This window comes from Hippichthys cyanospilos, chromosome 18 (assembly GCF_059441005.1).
Source record: "Hippichthys cyanospilos isolate Australia breed blue-spotted pipefish chromosome 18, RoL_Hcya_1.0, whole genome shotgun sequence".
Classification (NCBI taxonomy): Eukaryota; Metazoa; Chordata; class Actinopteri; order Syngnathiformes; family Syngnathidae; genus Hippichthys; species Hippichthys cyanospilos.
In genome coordinates this window covers 2998894-3021296 of record NC_142386.1, presented here as the reverse complement: position 1 = coordinate 3021296, position 22403 = coordinate 2998894, and the positions used below count along the sequence as shown (strand labels likewise).

The 22403-nt window shown below is 41.6% G+C and overlaps 1 protein-coding gene and 1 non-coding gene across 7 annotated transcripts in view; one reads left to right on the top strand and one right to left on the bottom strand.

Moving 5' to 3' along the window:
* The window catches only part of LOC148408466 (polypeptide N-acetylgalactosaminyltransferase 10-like), a 46488-nt gene extending 24360 nt beyond the window's left edge, over nt 1–22128 (bottom strand). For 4 of the 6 annotated variants that reach the window (XR_015868518.1, XR_015868516.1, XR_015868517.1 and 1 more), the window contains exon 1: nt 2562–2949. Coding sequence is in view for 1 of the 6 variants with exons in the window: in XM_088440034.1 (XP_088296160.1) it covers nt 2562–2711 (150 nt within the window). In the remaining 5 variants the exon portion in view is untranslated. Of the gene's footprint in view, nt 1–2561; nt 2953–8651; nt 8720–16080; nt 16209–21023; nt 21102–22054 lie in introns of those variants that run through there. The other 2 variants (XR_015868519.1, XR_015868520.1) reach the window with 2 other exon arrangements.
* A 113-nt stretch (nt 22129–22241) lies between these two features.
* On the top strand, nt 22242–22313 carry trnae-uuc (transfer RNA glutamic acid (anticodon UUC)). The gene has a single exon. It is a non-coding gene; the product is annotated as a tRNA-Glu (tRNA).
* Nucleotides 22314–22403: the final 90 nt, after the last annotated feature.

The following is a 22403-nucleotide window of genomic DNA, read 5'->3' as shown; positions in this document are numbered from 1 at the left end:
AATTTTAGCTGCAGTTCATTGTAAAAAAAAATTCCCATGGCCACGTGCTGCCGTTCATCTTTTTTTCTGCGCGACGCATCGTACGCAACGCTGCAAGAGACAAGTTGAGTCTCCACTTTGCTTTTGGCTGATCCCGCCGGGCTGGTACGGCTTCCGTGGAGTAGCTAGGAAGAAAATAAATTTTAAAAAATCAATACGCTAATCCCATTCAGTCTTTTCCCACATTAGTCTCGTCTGAGCCTTTTGTAGCGCGCGTTTGCTCCCCCTTGTTGGTTCGCGTCTGCTTCGCTTGGAGATGACACGGCGAGCGGCGGATAGCAGGCGAGCCAGATCAGAGCGGATTAAACGCGATCAGACGCGGCCCGATACGCCAGATGAAAAAGAATGCGGAGGAACTACGCTCATGCGCCGTGTCGCCCTCGGGGAAAGTGTCTTCCTCCCGGATTTGGATTTTTTCAAATTTTACCCGACAATATCAGTCAGGCCACTGCCAAATTCTACGCCATTACTTCCGACCAGTTTTTTAACGTCACTTCGAATTTGAGCAAGCTGACGTTTGTACGATTCAAGAAAGTGCCTCAAAAAAACAAAATTAGCATTTTCTGGAACAAACAATGGTTTCCGAACATTTTTTGATGCTGTTACGTTAGATTGTGAAGTTATGTTACGTTGTCACGTACGTTTGATGAACTACAACGTTAAGTTGCTACGTTTATGAAGCTACGATACGTCGTTATATTGCGTGATGCTACGTTGTGAGATTACAACAACAAATATACAAATATCCAGTGGAAAGAAAATGCGCCAATCAAAATACGTGGTAATATAACTTTTCAAGGAGTACAGTGAAGTGCAAAGAAAATTAAAATAGTGCTGTAGTGTCTTTTTTGGACACTGGTTATTGATTATGGACATTGGACGAATGGTTTTAGTCATTTTTTTTCACAAACTCATCTCGCGGACCGAATTAAACCTCCTTGCGGGCCAGATCCGAAAAAAACTTCTAACAGTCAGATTCAAATTAAAGTGCCATTGCACAAAAATAAATGAAAAAAAAATTAATTTAACTTTGGAAACCCCTGCAAGTTCCTGAAAGAAAAAGAAGAAGTGAAGCTCATTTATGAACAGCTGCCAATTGATAAATGGATCAATTCTGCTACGATGGCATATCACGTAATTAGCTATTAAGGCTATTAAAAATCACCAAGGACCTCAGAAGCAATCTATGACCGGAGAGTAAAACGGGTTAAAAAGAAGTTCCTTTTCCCAGAAGTTAATGAAATGGCTTCCACGCATGTCGACTTCCAATAAAAAAAAAAAATGAGATGTGTGCCGTTTAAAAGGTTATTAGGGAGAAGGTCACGCCTCGCTCTCACTTGGAAGCACGTTCATAAAATGCTGCTTTTTGGGGGGGCAATCTCATTTGCATTATTCGTCATTAAACGCATGCGGCGGCACTCAATCGGTGACTGAAAGAATGTCTGCTGCGTGTTTTCACAAACAGGAGAAAAATTAGCCGCCGGTTCGAAAATTTCTCTCTGGTTGCTCGTGATGTGGAACCATCAAAATATTAGGAACAATGCACCGCTCAAAAATGTTTTCAAGCCAGCAGGGATATCAAGCAGGGATCAGAGTTTTGATACCCCACTTCTCTCGCCACATATCAGGGAGGATAGATGAGACTTGACAAATGGACCCACTTCTCTCACCTAAAACTAGATTATTCTCATAGAAAACGGGTGAATGGATCCCACTTCTCAAACCTAAAGTCAGTCGGTATAGGGCGCAAGTTATCAAAAATGGATATCAATGATTTGATATGAGATGTACAATAAGCCCGGAGATGCTCCAATTTACCCTCGATTTAGAAAATGGATCCGCGGCAAACCAGGTGGATCCGACATCTCTCGCCAAATTGCTTTGGTGCCAATCATGAGAAATTGCTGCAAACGATTTGGCTATTCTGCTTTTCTCTGACGAGCGCTGATTATGAAAAAGTTGTATGGAAATGATTGGATATTCTTTCAGCAAAATTAGCCTGGATAGGTTCCAATACTTGAAAATGGATGAGAAATTGATAGCCGGCTTCTTTTGTTAAAGGTCAGCTGAAGTGTCCATGATGGATGGATGGAAGGATGAGTGGGTGAGTAGATGGATGGATAAGTGGATGGATGGATGGATGGAAGGATGAGTGGGTGAGTAGATGGATGGATAAGTGGATGGATGGATGGATGGAAGGATGAGTGGGTGAGTAGATGGATGGATAGGTGGATGGATGGATGGATGAGTGGGTGAGTAGATGGATGGATAAGTGGATGGATGGATGAATAGGTGGATGAATGAACGGATGGATGAGGACAGTCCCAAAATTTCTCACCAAAACCCCTCTGTGCGAGGCTCGTCTTTAAAAATAGATGTAAATGCTAAAATCGACTTTTTCTCAAAGGGTTTTGCATAGCGTCCCTAATAATTTGGCCGGCGCTTCATCTTTCATCTTTCAAACTCTCCGCGGAGAGCCCCCCCGGCCGCGAGAAGGTCCCCGACCCCGTCGGCCGGCTCACCTGCGTCTGCCGGCCGGCGCCCGGTCCGTCCGCCGGTCTTTCCGACACCCGGTCCCGGTACAAGGACCACAAGCCCACGTTGGGGAGGAAGAGGAGAGCCGCCACGAGCAGCCCGGCCAACTGCAGCAGCCGCTTCTCCTTGCGCCTCATGGCGAGCCAAAGGCGACCGGCCCCGGCTGACTATCTCGGCCGCTCCCCCCGTTTCTCTTCTCGCCTCCTCCTCCCGCTCTTCCTCCTCCTCCTCCTTCTCCACGGCGGACAACTTTCACACTGCGAGCCAGGCGCCGACGCGCAGCTATTTCAAAGTAATAGGCGCTCGGAAGAGGGCGTCACTTCTGCTAGGGATTTTCACAAGAAAAGCTCTTAATGGAGATTTTATTCAAACAGCTTTATTCTTCATCCATCGTCCTACACGCAATCTGTACATATGTGTAAACTAATGAAAATTTTCAATGTAATTTCAAAAAATAATAATAATAAATAATATATATATATATATATATATATATTATTTATTATTATATTTATATTTATTTATTTATTATTTATATATATATAAATAATAATAATAATAATAATAATAATAATAATAATAATAATAATAATAATAATAAAATTTAGTGAACCATATCAGCGCTTTTTGATTTCCATCAATTCAAAACTTCATATTAGAAATGCATTTTTTTTTATGGTAAAGTATGTGATATTTAAATAAATGCATTTAAAGATACCGAAATTCCAAGGCCAAAAGTATGGGCGCGTCTTGTACACGATAACTTAAAAATAACATTTTTTTTTTCATTTGACACCATTTGAGGAAGATTGATCCATCAGCCACATAAGCCGAGTTTTGACGCGAGTTTTTATAAAAGCCGTATTCTTACTTACTAAATACCGGCATGGACTTCAGGTGGCTGTTAGCAGTCGGTGCCTGTTGCAGCTAACAGTAGCTTGTGACAGCTGAGGTTCTTACGCCATTATTTTCAATAGAAGAAGCGAGCAGACTGAACCAACGTTCGAGTCCATCCTTGTTCACATACCGGAGGATTACTAAAACAGAGGAGACCATGTATGTTTAGTATGTTATGACGTCTTTAGCTGATTCCATTAAGAAATAACATGGAAAGGAATCCCATTTGACTTATTTGTTAAATGCGGTCTTTTAGCATAAACACACCCTAAACCCTAACCCTAAACTTGAAACACAGATGACGCTCAGCTTTGGATATTTATGGTAAAATAAACTCAAACAGCATTATGGGGAAAAGAAAAAACAAATTCTTTTGATTATGCCGTCGAGGTGTTCACTGACTGCTCCCAATGTGGGAAATCTGAAACATTTGTCCCTGGTCTCTTCTCATATGATATCAAAAACTAAAAATAGCAAGCGGATCTGAATTTTTTTGTTTCTTTTAAGGATTTTTATAGGTTATATATCCCCTCCCCCACCACCACCACCACTACTGTATATGTCTCCCCTGCACTTGCTTTTTTATGGCTCAGCTGGCTCGCAGCTCTTGGGCCGGGTTTCCGCCGCTCACTCGGGCTTGGGGACGTTAAATCAAAGTGGGGTGAGTACAACACCAGGCGTTTTATGCAGGCCAAAGACAGTCAATCAATCAATCAGTCATTCCCCCATCAAGTCAATAATGGTCAGGCTTTCCTCATTTTTTTTCCCCATTTCCTTCCCAAGCCCGCGGTCATAAATCCCACAGAGTCATCCATAATTCATGACGATGGAGACACTGAACCGATTGAATTGTCACAACCGCCAGGGCCGGCGATAAAGTTTTTTTTTTTTTTTTTTTTTTTCTCCTGCTGGCCATCCAGAGACACGGATTAGCCGGGGTGAGTCATCGGGCGGCACTGAGGTGTCGTGGATTCGGCCGCTTGCTTTGGATTTGGACGGACCCTGGATTATGAATGGGGATTTGTTTGCATGACAGAAATCACTGATGCGTAACATGCTGTGCATTTGCGTACCGACCTACTTTTATCCACGACAACCGAGCCTGAGCTGAACAATATTTTTTTTTCTTTCTGAAAAGTTGCTCCAATGTGTGCCATGCACAATTTAAAATGGTGAAAGATTTACCGCTCATGGCCTCAGATAACTTTCAGTCCTCCTTAATTTAACAAGTATGAAAAGAGCACGTGAATGTAGCGCAGATTATTGCTAGCAAACAAGATGATCATACCTGTCAACCCCGGGGTGTACCGAATCTTACGAAAGTTGTAATCCGCCCTTACGTATCTAAATTTAAACGTACACGGTATTTGTAGCGCAGGATAAAAACAAAACAAAACAAAACATGGCATACAGAACGTTAGCAATGGATTCATCTTCTAGTTCCAAAGCAGTAACATCTTTGTTATTTAACCAAACTTAATAGCGCGGTAAGAACAGGTAAATACACAAAAGTCTTCTTGGCACAATCGCTATGGCTAATCTCAACCCCTGGGGAAATTTTGACCCAATTTGGGCTTTTTGTTGTTTTTGATGTGTGATATAAAAGGAAAAACATAAAAAAAAAATACTTGGAGGCGAATATTACATATTGTCAAAACGTGACAACTTTCATTATGCCACGCCGCTGCCCCCTCTAAATGCTTGCAAATGGGAGGTCGAGAGGTACGCTCTATAGGTGTCAGACTTAGCCCATGTCATGCTCATTTACTGCCATTCAAAATTGGAAATATTGTCAATTTTGGACATATTGAAACCTCGATATTTTAGCATGCATTGGGAAGCATCGGTTTGATTGATTTGAGGTGAAAGGACAATGTACCCTGTGATAAATTGGGGTCATTAGCGCGGAGCAGCATCTACTTAACCTTTGATTGCCACCTTTGTCCACACGACCGAAAAAGGAAAGCACTGATTTATTCCAGAGGACTGATTGGGAAACTCACTTATGAGAGAGCACAGTCTACTATTTCAATACGCTACGTAAAATTTTGTTGCACATGCCAAACAAAACGTCTCAAACTGATGACGTTTGAATGGAACAAATCAAATGATATGCTGGTGGGTTACCTACTTTTTCTAAACTAAAATGAATGGTGTTTTTCAGAAATGTTGCTTCAATGGTCCGGCAGCAGCGCTGGAACGAGCGCGAAAATGACACCATTAGTCAACAGGTTTGGCGACAACAGAGAATTTATTCCAGCTTCAAGGGACTCAAAGGAAACACCAGGGGTGATTGGGCGTCCATTGCGGCGGTGATAAAGCACAGCCTGGCCGCCGTTCCGTGGGAAATTTATGCGTGAAAGTGCCCTTTGGTAATGCCGCCAAAGGTCGAAGAGTGCTAATTCACCGGAGGAATTACACTTTCGCAGGGCAAATCGGCCATGACGGGTGTACCGAGCGGAAGCGGAATTTGCTTTATGGCTCCGCGCTCATCCCGCGCTCGCTATCTCCTCTTTCTATCTGGCTGAATATGCAGCAATCGTTCACGCGGGAGGACAATCGAGGCGACCGGTCAGCGCCGTTTTAAAACTCAAATGAGAATCGCAGTCGGTAGAGAGCAGATTTCTGCCCAGGCCTAAGGAGAAAAGTTACAAGACTGTATATGATAATCGGGATTGGCGTGGTTTTTGAATATTACTGTAATATGAGAGAGATAGAACAAGGGATAGGACTTGATTCCTTTTTCTACTTCTTCTATTTGATGATCATTATCTACTTTTAATGTTTGTTTTATCCATCCCTTTCCTAGAGCCGCTTATCCTCACAAGGGTCGCAGGCTTGCTGGCGCCTATCCCAGTTGACTTTGGGCAGTGGGCGGGGGACACCCTCAACTGGTTGCCAGCCAATTGCAGGGCACACAGAGATGAAAATCCACAATCACACCTAAGGACAATTTAGTACGTCCAACACACCTGCCGTGCATATTTTTGGGGTGTAGGAGGAGGCCAGAGCACCCACACGGGCCGGAGCGAGGTGGATTTGAAGTCCAGTCCCTAAACTATGAGGCGGACATGCTAACCACTGCTCCACCAAGCCACCTTTATTTAATAATTGGTTTATATATTCAATAAATCTGTGAAAAAAAAAGCCACATATGGGTTACTACTGATAATTCTCTATTGGGTTGAGGTCAGACGAAGCCTCGGACACTGAAGATATTCCAGGAGTTTGCCTTCCGAAAAGTCTCGTGACCTTTGTGCCTCCCGCTTCTCTTTTGTGTAGGGGAGAAGGGACAGACTCGGCCATTGAAGAATGACATTTGCCTTCAAAAATTGTTGAGCTCCAAATGCCACTAGACAAGAACACAACATGACTCTTCTGTCGGGGGTAAATATCGACGGCAAAAAGATGCGGGAGGCATGGGAGGAGCAAATCTCTGGGCTCTGCGAGTAGATGGCACCTGAAAATGAAACGCATACAGCGTATCGGCCAGAGACCGGGGGGGGGGGGGGATCCTCCTCCGTCGATCAATATGGAAACGATCGCTTTGCCGGCCTTCGGTGGCTGAAAGAAAATGAATGCGGGGGGAGAGAAGACGATGAAGTGCGCGGCGGGGAAAAGAAAATCCCTCATTCATGAATTCATTTGGAGCAGATCGTCCCGCGCCCCGGCGCCTCATATCTCCGCCTAATGGGCTTCCTTCCATGCAGATGAGCTTCAGTCAAAGTGACGTGAAGGCTGCGGAGGTGGAAGACGCACTAAATCATGGCACTCGAGTAAAAATAATGCTTTCACCGGGAGGGAATTGCGCCCCATTAAAAATAAAGTACTTGCGTAAAAAGCCATTAAAAAGCAGGCGTAAATTGATTCCCAACGTCATTTGCATTAAGATATGTCAGGTCCCCGTTTGTCAGGCTAAGAATAACTCGAAAGGACCAAAAACAATAGCCCCGTTCGAGATTTATGGATCCAAAAGCCATTTTCATGGAAAATTCATGGCTTACATGCAGAGATACTGTCCGGTCGTTTCCTCTTTTTGTCTTTCAAAGTCACGATGACAGCGTTGAAGGCCAAGTAACGGAATATTCCGTACATCGTGGGGACTCCGACGCGACCAGAGCATGTTTTTCTCTTAATCAAGACAAAAGGGAATTCTAATATTTTCCAGGCAAACGCTGGGAACAATCTTCAAGTTCACCTGACCTCAACCCAATAGAGCAGGGGTTCTCAGACCCTTAGAACGGGACCCCTTTTACAAAGCACATTTTCCGAACCCCAATCGCAAATGTTTGCAGAAACAAAACAAACAAAAAAATCATTGAAGCTAAACACAAGTGCCCTTTTGTATTCGCCAACATATTCAATTTGACAAGTATATTTGTTACTTTTCTGACATACTGAGTTTAGAAAATAAAAATGGCAAATGAGTTAATTTCCCCCCCAAAATGTTGCTGCCAATTATTCAGTCAAAAAAAGCATCAGTTTTGCTGGGTTCATGGCCTCCTTAGCAAGCAGTTGTCTACACAAAACACATTTGGACAGATTTAAAAATTATTACATTTTACAAATATATTTCATTGAGGAGTCATGAATGCTTTCACAATTTAATACAAAATAAAATAAAACGATTTTTTTTTATTAATGTTTTCTCCTTCCGAGACGTTGCAATGCTCAGCGCACTATCAACAACGGCCAGAGAGGGCGCCAAACAACAAAGACCAAACTAAACAAGGCGCAAATTTGTAAACGTTAAAAGATCAACTGAATCAGTTCCACAACACCCAAATGATTTCACGGACCCCACTTTGAGAGCCACCGCAATAGAGCATGTTTTCGGTTACAGCAAATAAAGGTGAAGTAAAGCCAGCAAATACTCTTTTAGGACTTTAAGGACTTTTACATTTTGAATGCAAAAAAAAAAACCTGGAATGTAAATTTTTTTACTGTCTCTTTTTTGTCTCTTTTATTGTCCCACAGCCTAAATTGAGAACACAAAATAATCTCTCCGGTTTGATCCGATTAGCATAAAGAGTGGCGAGTACCTCCAGAGCAAAACAGGTTATTTTGATAGCGGTCCAAGATGGGTTCCACCTCTGTGTTTCTTTGCCTTGGCGGCTTTTATCATATCGCCAGGTATGTGATGCACTCTCCTGCATTATATGTGTGTGTGTTTGTCTAACCTGGTCGTCGTGGACGTTGTGGTAGAGGGCCAGCCGCCCCCCCGCAGCCCTGGGCCACACGGCTGCGCCTGGATGGAGAGATTAGAGAATAAATGAGTGATAATTGAAAGCCTGAGGGGCTGCGGGAGAGCGGAAGGCGAGAAACCGGGGGAAGCGGAAGCGAGGTGCAAACTACAGACGGCATCGGCGCAACAACAAATTGTGCTTGTCTTAATAATGCATTGATAGTAAAGCTGCTTTAGTGCCTTTAAAACAGCAGCGTGTGCAACGGTCGAGACAACGTCAACACGTTGTCTTCATCTCATCAAAAAAAGGCACATGCTGGCGTTATCCGATCTTGTTAGCGTTGAGCTACTTCTACCGCATACTAGCTTGAAGGAATAGAGGAAGGAATTTTCAATTTCAACTAACTAGCGCAAAAAGTTTTTGATTGGAGGAGGATGACTGAAAATGGTTTCTAGGCATGTATTTTACCTTAACTTTTTCGGTGCAGGGCGTTATCGGAAAAGGAAACATCCAGCGGCAGCATATTTAGCATTTTTACTCATCTCTCAAGAATATCGTGTGCTATGTCTCTGTAAACATGAATGGTATCATGTGAAAGAGGGTTAGGGTTGATTTTCCATCCCTTATTTAGAATTGCAAGTATGTAATATCTGTGTTGTATGTATGGTCAGTTATCGCAACAGTGCTCAATTGGCTTAATATTAGATGAGCACTGGTCGAGGGTGTCAGCTACCCTCCATAAAAAAAACAAAAAAACAAAATAAAAACCTATTTGACAAGAATTTTTTTTCTATTACAATTTTAAAAGATGAGAATTCTTGTCTCAGGAACTGAAAGGGTTCATTGATGTATTTTGGTCCCAAAAATGAAGGCCAAAAGTATGGGGGCATCCTATAGGCCAGGGACATTTTTACCGGGGGCCACATTGTAGTTCTAGTTTCTGTCAGAGGGCTAAAATAGTCAATTTTTTTAGTTTGGCGCTCACTTAGCTAGTTTTGAAATCAGAGGTCAATAAAAACTGTTCGAAAGAGAGACTGGGGAACAAAAAAAATGTTTTGTTTTTTTCCTCCCAAAATCTTTTAGAAGTTAAAGACAACTTGCAAGTTTGGTATTTTAAATCAAACCAGCCTTTGGCGGAACCACATAAAATGATGTGGTGGACTGAATCTGGCCCCTGAAGCCACACCGTCCTTCCTCACTACAAAATGTAATATCAAGAGCGGCCAGAGGAGGCGCAAAAAATCAAAGATCAAGCCAAACGAATGAATGAATGAACTGTTAAAGGACAAACAGTTTCAGAGCACTATTATTTTTGGTCCGGCCCAGTACTAGTTGATCCATGGACAGGGTACCGGGCCGCGGACCGGCGGTTGGGAACCTCTGGGCTACAGCGTCAATCACGATAGTGAAGATACCAACACACGGCCTCCACACCAATCTTCTCACTCTCGTTAGCAGACGTCTAAAAAAGACATAACCCCTTGTTGAACCCCGACAATCGCAGAATAAACAAACCAAAACATCGCCATGCATTACTGAGGATTAAACGCAAAATTGAATGTTCCGCTTCGAGACAAAAAATAAACCCCAACCCCACAGAGAATCCGCAAACTTATTTATCTCCTCTTTTTATCTCTACCACCGAGCTTTTTTTTTTCCCTTTCCGTATTAGCATATTGATGCACACGCGTTTTATTGCTTCAATTTCCACGTAGGAAATATTGGAAACGTCCTGCCGGCGGCGGCGGAAAACAGCAAGCTCGGCATGTCGGGTCCAAATCTAATCCCGCTGATTATTTTTGAAAGCCTGTCGACACAACGGCGTTATTTAGCCAATAAATAGAGCGCAACGCCGACAACGGGGAGGAAAGTGTCCACGAAACATCTTTCTAATGCGGGAGTAGCGCGGCGTGAAATGCGCATTGGCTTGCTTTGTGGGCCAAGGTCAGCCAGGATTGACACGCTCTTCCACGTACGCGCGGCCGGGCGATTCTATCGTTTTCCAATGGACTGGAAATGGAAAGCGCTGTGAAATTACGGAGGCTTGGTGGAGGTAACGTAAGGTGCCATAAAGCGTCATAAAAATCAAACTGGAATCAGCTTGACGCTTGCATCTAAATTGGCTTATTTATGAGAGAAATAGAAATGGAAATCATTCTCGGGGTGTGTAGGTGACTCAAATGCCATGTCTCAATTATCCCGACTGTGTCGCCACGCTTACCTGTGGGAGTTCTATCATGCTTTAAACCCTCTGTGAAATACTTTTATTTCGCTAAGGATCCCTTAACCAGCGCTCATATGTTGCAAAACAAGCCATGTGCATCCATATAAAAAAGTAAGTCACTAGAATACAATTTAGCGAGAAGTTGCTTCATGTTCCAATTTATTTTCTCTTCAGTTGAAAGGGTGTACTCTTCCAGTCACGGCATTAAAATGCATGGTGTTAGATTTGATTTAGGTCGTCATTGTTGCTTCCAAATTTCACAGTGAAAATTTTGGGATGTGACAGATGTGCTCCAATGTTTTTGCATCATCGCCGCATGACAAACAAAACATCATACGATTCTTATCAATACGGGGTTTTCGATGGCACATATGCACATCTTCGAGTCCCGCTTGCTGGCGCACACTAGCCGGAAAAAAAAAAAAACACTGTTGAAAGCAAGAGACCGGGCTTGGCCAATATTTATTCTTTTTTTTCTTCCTTTTTTTTGTTTTTAATTACAGCTGTACGCCCAAACTGAACATTGCGAAGAAAAACTAAAGGCTTCACTCAAATAGGAAATAAAAGAGACTAACCTTCTATAGTGAGCACATTCATTTGTTTAATGGTAACCTTCACTTGAATCAAAACAATCTAATATGTTTGAGGATCTACTAAATTACCTTTTCCTACTAAAAATTCTCAACTTTTCAGAAGTAAGTATATTGGTTGATTGGGGGGGCAATACAAATGAACTTTGAAAGGGTCTAAAGTTGAATAAATCAGACATCAATGGCATGTTTTAAGTCTTTGCACCCTTGGAGTATTTGATGGAGAGTAAGCAAGGAAAGAACGTGCAAACACATAAATGAAAAGTCTAGATGAGACAGGAAACGTAGCGAAGCGACTTCCTTTCAAGGAAGGAAGCCAGGAGCACATGCTGCATTTTTGATGGTGCTTGTCTATCATGATCCTACTTCTAGCTCTCATTGCAGTTATTTTTTTAATTACTATTCATTCCGAGAAGAATATAATGACGTATGTGCCACCTTTACGCTATTTTTCTGCACTCAAGCGGCAGTTCAACAGGTTTGATTTGCCCCCCCCTCCCCCACTGATAATTGTGTTTGTGCACCTGCGTGTGTCATGCTGCTATTCAGTGCCAAACGGCTAAATTATTCACGTGAAATGGGCTTGATTAGCTCGCTCCGATCATTCATTTGCACTTCTGGTTCCGCATGACACGCTGAGTTAAATGCTAGGGTGTGAAACTCATTTTGCCTTTTGAATATACTAGTCTGAAGCAGACGTGTACAACTAATGGCAGTTGAATGGCGTAAAATAGCGCGTCTCAACCTTTGTTCATTTCTGTACCCATTGCATATCGGCAGACTTACGCTGTCTTTTTTTTTTTTTTTTTTAAGTAAGGCTTCTTGATATTTTTTTGTGAGTAGGCACATGATAAACATGTCCAATAAATTTCAATTTAAGTGTGAATAGAGGTGGGCAACTTACATTTTTTTGCTGGGCCGACATTCATCAGAACCCCGCCCCCTTTCCGTCATCGCCCGTCTGCCATTTTTCAAGCCATACGAAATTGTAATCATCAGTCCGTTTGTGTATTTTCCGCCACTAGAGGACGACATTTGACTTTTTTTTTTTTTTTGGAATCTGGTCCGCCATTCGTCAGCCGCTGGTCTACTTCTGTCTGCATTCATACTATTTTTTTTTTCTGTTTCCGTACTTACACTTAAAGCTACCACCCTGTCTGTGGTTCTTCAGCTATGCAGCAATTGAAGCACAACACAGTAATATAAGTCACTCAACTGAACATATTCCTTCACTGCTTGGTGGTACTGTAAAGTGACAAGCATGTCACATTGACTGCAGGCTAATTGCAGTTTGTACTGTAAAGATGAAGCAATTTCGCAGATAAGCATCCAAGTCAGTTGAATTATATTTCAGAAAGCAAAAAGGGTCGTGACAGGACCTACGACAGACATTTGGTGTAATGGCTATCACGACGAATGAATGTTGCTATTAAGACATTTTAATTTGCCGCTTTTTTTTAGCATTCGTCAGCAAAACAGGCATGCGACGGACAGTCCGTCAGTGCTGACCAAGAGCCCACTTCCAACATTTGTTGGGCACGGGTGAGTGTTAAATTCAGGCAAAAGTCATCGAAATAGCATCCATTTTCTCGGAGAACTTTTCTGAGTATGCTTTTCCCTTAAATGTAGATAAAGTGACTTCCAGGATTTTGTGTGTGCGTGTGTGTATAATGAAAACCGAAAGATGACTGGGGACTCTCCTGTGGTTTGAGTCTGGCGCATGCGATGCTAATTGGTCCCTTTTCGCTTTTTATCTGGGGCTGCGTTTGTTTGAATCTGACGACAGAAGCCTCCGCCGAAGCAGATTGGGAGGAAGGTTGAGGATGAGGATGATGAAGATGCTTTCGGGGAAACACACAGCGGGACAGACAGACGGCCAGACGGAGATTGTACGTGCGGGGGAAGGAAAGTAAAGTCAAAAAGTTGTGCGGAACACAGTTAAATAAAGCTGAGAGTTCCACAAGGTTGTTTCCTATATTGTTCTCAGCCAAATCTATATATATATATATATATATATATATATATATATATATATATATATATATATATATATATATATATATATATATATATATATATATATATATGAGACTTGGATAGGGTGGGAGTGTATTTACTCTTGCACAGGCAGTGCAGAGAGTTACAAATTATCTGGCTCCTGTCGCCATTATTCCCTCTAATCCTCATAAACACAAGCAATTAATAGAAATATTATCCCTCATAAAATTGCAACTTTATCATCAGGATGATACCACTGTATTAATCTGCTCTAAATTTGCTAAAATAATGACTTGAGGGTTTTAATGCAACTCAAAACATTAAATAGTAAAAAAAAATACATGACTATAAGTGCTGTAACACCTTAATTTCACCCCTCTGGTTATCAAAAATGGATATTTCACGGCTCTTGGAACATTACGTGCAGAAACCGAATCTTGGGCAATGAGCCGCATGCTGCTTCATCACGATATTATTAACTGATCACATGTAACGGCATACTCTGTTCAATTTCCATTTCATTTTTGTACTTTCTTCCCGCATTTGCATATCAGCAGTCCAAAGTGCCGGGGAGTCTAATAAAACACAGATGGCGAGCGCCGTCAATAATTTGGGGGAAAAAGCGGCGCAATTAGCTTTGCGTCTCGCGGGTTATTGGTTCTTCCAAAGAAAAGGACGGCTCGTTTAATATCAAGCAATTCCACTGCCAAGCACGAGGAATGAATGTGTTGCTATTGAACGCAATCCACGGTTGGGCAAAGTTATTCGTTTTTTTTTATGTGCATATGTTTTATGGAGGCATGAAACTGAAAAGCTTTTATACCATTGCCATATTTGTGCACTTGTTGTGCACTTAATAACTTTGAATTTTTTTTTTTTTGATTCTTATAAAGTTCAAGCAGTTTTTGAGTAGTGTTCTACCTAAATCTCATAACACGGATTATTTATATATATATATATATATATATATATATATATATATATATATATATATATATATATATATATATATATATATATATATATATATATATATATATATATATATATATTAGTTACCCTTCATAAGCCTTATATTGGGGGAATTACGGTATTTGTTACCCCACGTGTGCGGAATAAGAAACTAGAGAGAGGAAGAAGTGAACTTTTACATTAAGGTTTTGAGTGAGGCACTTTTTCATTGATTGATGTGGCATTGGGAAAAAAGGGCCGCTTGACATTTCATCGAATCAAATTCTTTCTCTGTCGTAAATGAATTCTTTGAAGGACACCGCAAAAACGTGTTCTCATGCCAACAAGACTGCTTTGATGGTAAAAATGGATTTGGAGGACATAAAAGTGAAACTCCTGTTGGCGTGCGAGTTTGTTTTCCAGGGAATTGTTTACCTCGGGGTAGCTGCGGCAACTACAAAGCAGCAGGCAGGCCCGATTAGGCAGGTGATAATTTGATCGAGCAGCTGTTCTGCATGATGGCTTCCCACCCACCCCCAACGGCAAAACTGCAAGAAAAAACAAAACACTGAGAGTACATCAAACACACCTCGAGAGAATGTGTTTTTTGCGCTTTTAAAACAATATTTAAGAATGATATTCTCTTAGTTTTTTTAGATTTGGTCTATGGGCAAGTACGTTTATGTTTGTTCTTAGTATTGTATATGTAGATTACCGTATTTCCCGCACTATAAAACGCACCGGATTATAAGGCGCACCCCCAATTAGTGACATATTTTAAAACCTTTTCCATATATAAGGCGCCCCCCCAATTAATGTCATATTGTAAAACCTTTTCCATATATAAGGCGCACCAGATTATAAGGCGCACCCTCAATTAATGACATTTTAAAACTTTTTCAATCACAATATACTAATATTCAAAGTAATGACAATAATAACTCAATTAATAACTCTAAACTCTCAATAGCATAATAACTCCTTGTTCAATTGTAAACAGGTAATCAGTTCATTCCCCAACTACGAATCCCAATCTCAATATCAATCCATATATAAGGCGCACCTGACTATAAGGCGCAGCACCAGCTTTTTTAAAAAAAGTAAGGCTTTTGGGTGCGCCTTATAGTGCGGAAAATAAGAAATTTAAAATTCTCTGATGACACATTTAACACTCAATCCAGGTGATTTTTCAGCCATCAGGTGTCTTTAAGCAGATTTGATGCAGTCTTTTATAGCCTCACAAGGGCTTGCTGGTGCCTATCCCAGCTAACATTGGGCAGTAGGCATGGGACACCCTCAACTGGTTGCCAGCCAATTGCAGGGCACACAGAGACGAAACGCACCCAATCACACCGATGTCCGATGAATGATTTTTGTAGGAAGCTGAAGTTCCCGGAGAGAACCCACGCAGGCTCGGGGACAACAAGCAAACTCCACACAGATTTGAACTGGGGTCCCGTGACTGTGAAGCGGGCGTGTTAACCACCGCATCACCGAGCGGATTCACTTCCTGTATTTGTACTCTGTCAAGTCAAAGCGTCAAAAGATGCCACAACTAGTTTACGCCTCTGTCAAGTTCCTCAGACGAGATCTCGCCGCCATTTGAAAGGAAGAAATTAGCGGCAACGTCAGCGCCAGATGAAAAGTGTCCCCGACGCACCTGCTGGACTGCCGCCACCGCCACCTGTCATCTACGCCGGGCCCGTAGCGCCGGCGCGCCGCGTCGCTCATGTGATTAATGTTCAAATCATGGCCGCCGGCTTCTCTCTGCATGCGTCTGGCGAGCACCTGGGAGAGAAACAAACAGCGAGCGGTTAGATTTGAAAGGGGGGGGGGGGTCGGGGGTCGGCGTGGATCTCCGGAGTTTTTCCGCGGCCTACCCCGGCCCGGCCATCCATCACGTCGCTTCCTCGTTTGCCTCCGTACGCTAATGTTGTTTTTCTTTGGCTGCTGATGGGGAAAAAAATGTTATGTTCTCGTAATTGAGAAAGAATGCGGGAAGTGATGCGTGTGATTGCCGCTCATTGTTAATGTATTTATTTTTCTTTGACGCGCGCACGCGTGATACAAGCCGCTAAACAAAAACACAATCCAGCGGGGGCCGTTTGGGGTTTCGCACGTCCTTCAGGGGACGCGCAGAATTGTTGACGGCAGTTGAAATGTGTTGAATGATGCATCGCCGTCAATTAGAACGAATATTTTTTTCGGCGCAAAACAATTTGGGATTTAAAAAAAGGCTTGAAGACTTGAGAACTATATTTGTAAGGTTATTTTGGGGTGAATTTGTTCAGCAACTTCAGAAGACAGATCATGTAACATCATCTGTTTGATTTCTGTCTGGGCTAGCGAAAATAAAACAAAATAAAACGCTCGTGTCAATGCACAGCAGTGTTAAACTTCACAAAAATAAAGGCATGCAAGCTTTATTTTTGTCTAACAGCTTTTAGCGATTAAGTTGCTTCCTGTTCTAATTCATTTGCTCTTAACTTGAAAATGTACTGCTCCTATCACAGCATTTACTCTTTGACTTCCACTGACGATAATTCTTGTCTTTTAAAATAGTCATAACATTTATAAATGATGAAATTCTCATCAAATACGTTTTTTAATGGAGGGTAGCTGACACGCTTGGTTAATGCTTATCTAATATTCAGACCAATTATTTCCACATATCAGTGTTTGAATGACATTTATTCAAATCCGAAATAAGTATTCGCCTTACTGTCATGTTCTTCTGTCGTCTGCAAAGGCTGTGAGCTTCACTGATGAGGGGGCGGAGCCAAAAGTCACCCACCTGACTTCCATTTCTAATCATGGCCTTTTTAAGTGCGGCCGGAACAGGAGAATGACGCCCGATTATTCCATGCTTTTTACAACGTTGACTATGGTAGTGCACATATATCACAAAAGAAATCCTGGCAATGTTTTGCTTAGAGTATGTCAAAAACACGACTGAAAAAAAAAATACATTTCTAAAGAAATATAAATAACTGCTTGGTTATGGCATCCCTTCAAAGAAAGTAATGAGTGAGTTGTCAATGCTTTGCTCAAAAAGCAATTTAGTGACATGAAAAGATGACTGCTGTCCAACATCCGATGCGAAGGTAAAAAAAAAAAAAAAATCAAACAAAGACTTACGCTTTGATCAGAGCCGGAATCACACACTCTTGATTAAGTCTCAGTCCAAAGAAAAGAAGCGCCTGCATTTCATTCACAGAGGGACTGACATCTTTTTTTCATAAATTAAAAAAAGAAAAAAACAGCTTCAGTTGGCAAACATGCAATTACAGAAACTATGACATGCACTAGGAATGTTATTACTATAATTATGTATTCATTTGCACAGCTATGATAATAGCACATGAATTTTACTGTTCTGATTTTCTATTTTATTTTTTTTTCGGAAATGAAAGATTTAATAAACTCATTCTCAGAGTTTCTGTCCAGATGAGGCCTGAATGCTTTTAATTCCAGGTTGCTGTTTTTTTTTCTTTTCATACCGATGTTTAAGGTATTTAAGGCATTTTTAAAATGAATTTCACTGTACATCCTTTTACGCGTTTCAGAAAACTGTTTTATACAGGAGGGAAGCGTTTGCTCTTTCTTTCTATCTCGATGACAAGCAGTCGCTTTTGCGTCCATCCAATCAGCAAAGGAGAAGACAATCTCGTGCGAATGGAGTGCTTTTTCTCTGTAAATCCAGATGTAGATTACGTTCCATTTCCTGTTTGGTGTTTTCCAACTGTGAAATTGACCGGGGCGCATCAGATTTTTCGAGTCCTCGTTCACGTTGGGGGACAGCGCAGCGCTTTCTTGGCTGAGAGCTTTGGGGCATTGTCTTGCTGAAAAATGTAATCTTCGCCTAGGTCTGAGGTCAAGAGGGCTCAGGAGCAGGTTTCCATTTAGGATGTCTCACTATATTGCTGCATTCACTTTTTTCTTGTAACCTCACTAACCCACCAGTACCTGCTGCTGAAAAATATCCCCATAGCATGATGCAACCACCACCATGCTTCACTGTAGGGCGTTGACACCAAAGAGTTACAACTTTGTCTCATCAGACCAGAGATTTTTGTTCCTCAGGGTCATTCAGGTGCCTTTTGGCGAATTTGAGGCAGGCTGCCATGTTTTATGCCTAGTTTTCAAAATATAGTTTTAAATCGTACAAGTGTCTGCGGAAGATTTTTGAAGAATGACGAACTGTGAATGGCATTCAAGCCTCATCTGAGAAAATGGCTTTCAATCAGTTGTTTGAAGGTCTTTTCCAACGAGCGCAGTGTTTGTGCAAGCTGTTGCCATTTCCTGCCTCTATCTGAAAGCTCCCCCAGTCAATCTGTCATCGCATTGACGGTGTTTGCCGGCGACCGCTCCGAACGGCCAAAACAAAGGCGGCGAGGCAGATGAGACGTGCGTCTCATCCTCGCCACTGAACATTTGGATTTCAAGGGGCTCTTTATTTTCCTCTCAAAGCATTGCATTTTTAATAGTGCAATGGATTCACATGTTATTTTCAGCACATTTAGTTTTATTCTGAGGCGCAAGGAATATTGACAACTACCGTATGATCAAAGTAATCGATTATTATTTTGCATCATCGATTCATCTCAACAGCAAAGTTTTTTCTGTCATCCTCCAGTTACTAAATAAAGACTTTGCTCTGAATAAAGCTTTTGACGTAACAGAGAAAAGCAGTAACTCGATCACCAATTTAGGTTTGTGTATTTCTGCGTCAATTTGACAAATATGAGATAACCTATATACAATTATTCGAACACAATCTTTTTTGCACGCAATTTGATTGATCTAAAACAGGGGTGTCAAACTCTGGGGCCACTTTTTTTTTATAGTTTTTGTCAGGGGGCCGTCATGTTTGTGAAGTCAAATACATTTTTAGTGTGTTGGTCACAAGTTGACCTTGTTTTGAAATCAGGGGTCACTAAAAACTGTTCAAAACAGATATTGGGAACAAAAGAACAAAAAAAAATGCTTGTTTCCCGGCCCTGGAAAATTTTTAAAACACATCTTAAAAATGTGGTATTTCAGCCAGAAACATAAAGCCAAATCAGCATTTCGCGGGCCGCATAAAATGATGTAGCGGACCGGATCTGGCCCCCGGGCCTTGAGTTTGACACCTTTGATCTAAAATATAATTTACTACCAAAACGGCTGTGGAATAATCTTCAAAAACCAATAAAGTATCAGTACTCTAACCTATTATAACAACAAATGTCCCAAGTGGGTTTGACCATATTTGTAGCATTTTTACTAGATCCCCTTAAACTGGAGAAATTAAGAGTCTTGTGGTTCCTTCAAGCCTTTGGTAAATAATTTCATCAAGCGCACCCCAAGTGGTTTACTGGCCATTTGCCGTGACCCAAATCTGACCGAATGTTACAGCTCATTCCGGGCCTTGGCACAGGCCAACATACAGCGACTGGCTGTCTGACAGTGAATTATGGAAATAGCAGCAAATCTGCCAGCTCCATTTGCATGGAGGCTCCGATAGTAACACTTATTACATTGGCGTCATCCAAGTGTTATTTCTCACCTGCGCTGGAAAACACGCTGTGGGACGACCAAGCGGGTCAATGAATATTTCATGACTTTCATTACTGCATATTTATCACGCCTTCTATCGTTCGGTCAATCCGCCGGGCAATCTTTAACCCGGACGGGGGGGGCGGGAGGGGAATCCAGGCATCTCGTTTGACAGCTCCGACAATGAAGAATGAAAACAAAACAAAACAAAACACTCAAAAAGAGACAGTAAGTGCGGGAGAAAGGTCACAAAAATAGATGCAGTGTCGCACTTGCAGAGTCAAAACGATCACGCTTATAAACATGCCCGCCCACCCGCACGCTCGTCAAGCGGAAACGATTACTCCGTCAAGCCGCGTGACATAACAATAACGCACTCCAAGTCGGAACAATCGGTGTCAATGCTATGTGTGATATTACAGTCAAGCGTCGAGCATTTTGACGCACCGTTCAAGGCCGACACAATATTGTATTGTAGACATCGGTGAGACCATATGAAAGATTGCATTCCTTTTTTTACCAAGAAAAAAAAGTTTGTTTCTACCTTTTTCCGTTTTTTAGTAATCACTGTTTTAAAATAGGTCACTTAAGAAACAATAAGCTACTTTGGACAAAAGGAGAAAATGATTTTTTTGTGTGAAAAGACATGCACAGCAGTGACTTTGACAAATATTTTCTAGTAGCATCTGAATCATCTCAACAGTCCTTCTTTTTGATAAAACGAACAAAAAAAAATGTCTGTTTTTGCCAACGTAGCTCTAATAATTATCAAAGTCTTTAATTTTCAGACATCAGCCACTCACAAAACAAATGACTGCCACCTAGAGGACGGGAGGGGAACGCAAATAACTTCCCACCACTCACTGTTGTTCTTGTGGGGTTTTCATATATTTTTGCAGCTTAAATAATACTATTGTATGTGTGCGTAAAACTACAAAAAATTGTGGGGAAAGATTACTGTTTTTTTGTAGAAAGGATAGAAAAAAAAAAACTTGTTTGTGGCACATGACCATGACCGTCCCAAACGGACAGTGAACACAACCCATGCGTTGGCGAGGTACTCACAGGTGCTCAGCTATTGAAGGAAAATGTCCTCAAACGCATCGTCCGTCATCCTTTTGTTTTTTGTTGGTGTCCTCTTTCCTACACAGCGGACACAAAAGAACAAACACCAGCTCATAGAAATGTCATTTCAAATAATAAATAGCTCATTTGCATAATAAAGTTTCCTCCCACCTCCGAACGCTCGCATACACACGCAAAGCTATTTCCAATCCAATCGATGCGCATAGCTCACCTTCGTGACATCTGCTAGAAAAATTCTAATCCTTCAAATCTGGCCTTCCCTTCTGTCTTGCCGGGCCCGGCGTGATGAATGATCTCTAGGGCCGATCAATTCTATTTAGATAAGCTCGCCTCCGGAGACGACAGGTCTGGGAAAGGAGGATGGATTTTCTTTTTTTTGTTTATCTATTTATTTTTGGAGTGAGTCAACGACATGGAGGCCCAAGGTTATTATGCTTTTTGGGGGGCTGCTCTAGGACCCCCGAGCTCAACAGCCAGGAGAGCCTTTTCACTTCACAGTGGAAGAAAGAAATTTGCATTAGCAAAGACCGTGCGCAAAATCGTTCCTGAAGGTTTCAAGGTAGCGATTTAGCTTTGACTTTTTGGCCGATTCATTATTTGATTCCCCAAGTTGACTCAAAAAATCTAGTTTTGGAAAAGCATTCTAATATCTGTGTTCAGAAGTTTGTCAAAATTACTCAGATAAGTACAAACACCTGAAAAAATATAAAAACAAACAAACAAACAAAACTGCAGATAAGCCATGGGGCTCAAATCACGAGTAAAAAAAGTGCGGTTTATAGTCCGAAAAATACGCTACTTAAAGTCACGATTTGTTGGTTACACTTTTACTTTACAGTTTTAATCACATCTTGGGGTAAAAATTTTCAGCCACATTATTTTCACCGCTAACGTCCCTGTTTTCTTAAACAGGCTAACTCGGTTAGCTTAGCACTTAGAAATTGCTGTTCATGCTACGTCAGTAAAACAAACCGTAATAAAGTACGCTTCTGTTCACATTGCTTACTCACAGTTGTGTACATGCCACCGTCGTTCCACTTTATAGGTTAGAATTGCAGATTTTTTGTTTGTTTTGTTTGCATTTAGTGGGCACACTTGAACTATCGCGATAAAGACACATCACGACAAAGAGAAATTGGGCATCCCGAAATGTGTTAATTAGTATATAAACAAAACAAACTTTGTGTTTCGCACACTTCCCATATGGTCTAGCGGTTAGGATTCCTGGTTTTCATCCAGGCGGCCCGGGTTCGACTCCCGGTATGGGAACGAAAATTTTTTTTTTTTTTTTTTCCCTGTCTTGCAAAAACGAGGACATTTTTTCTTGAAATTCAGAGGCACTAAATTGTGACCCCTCGT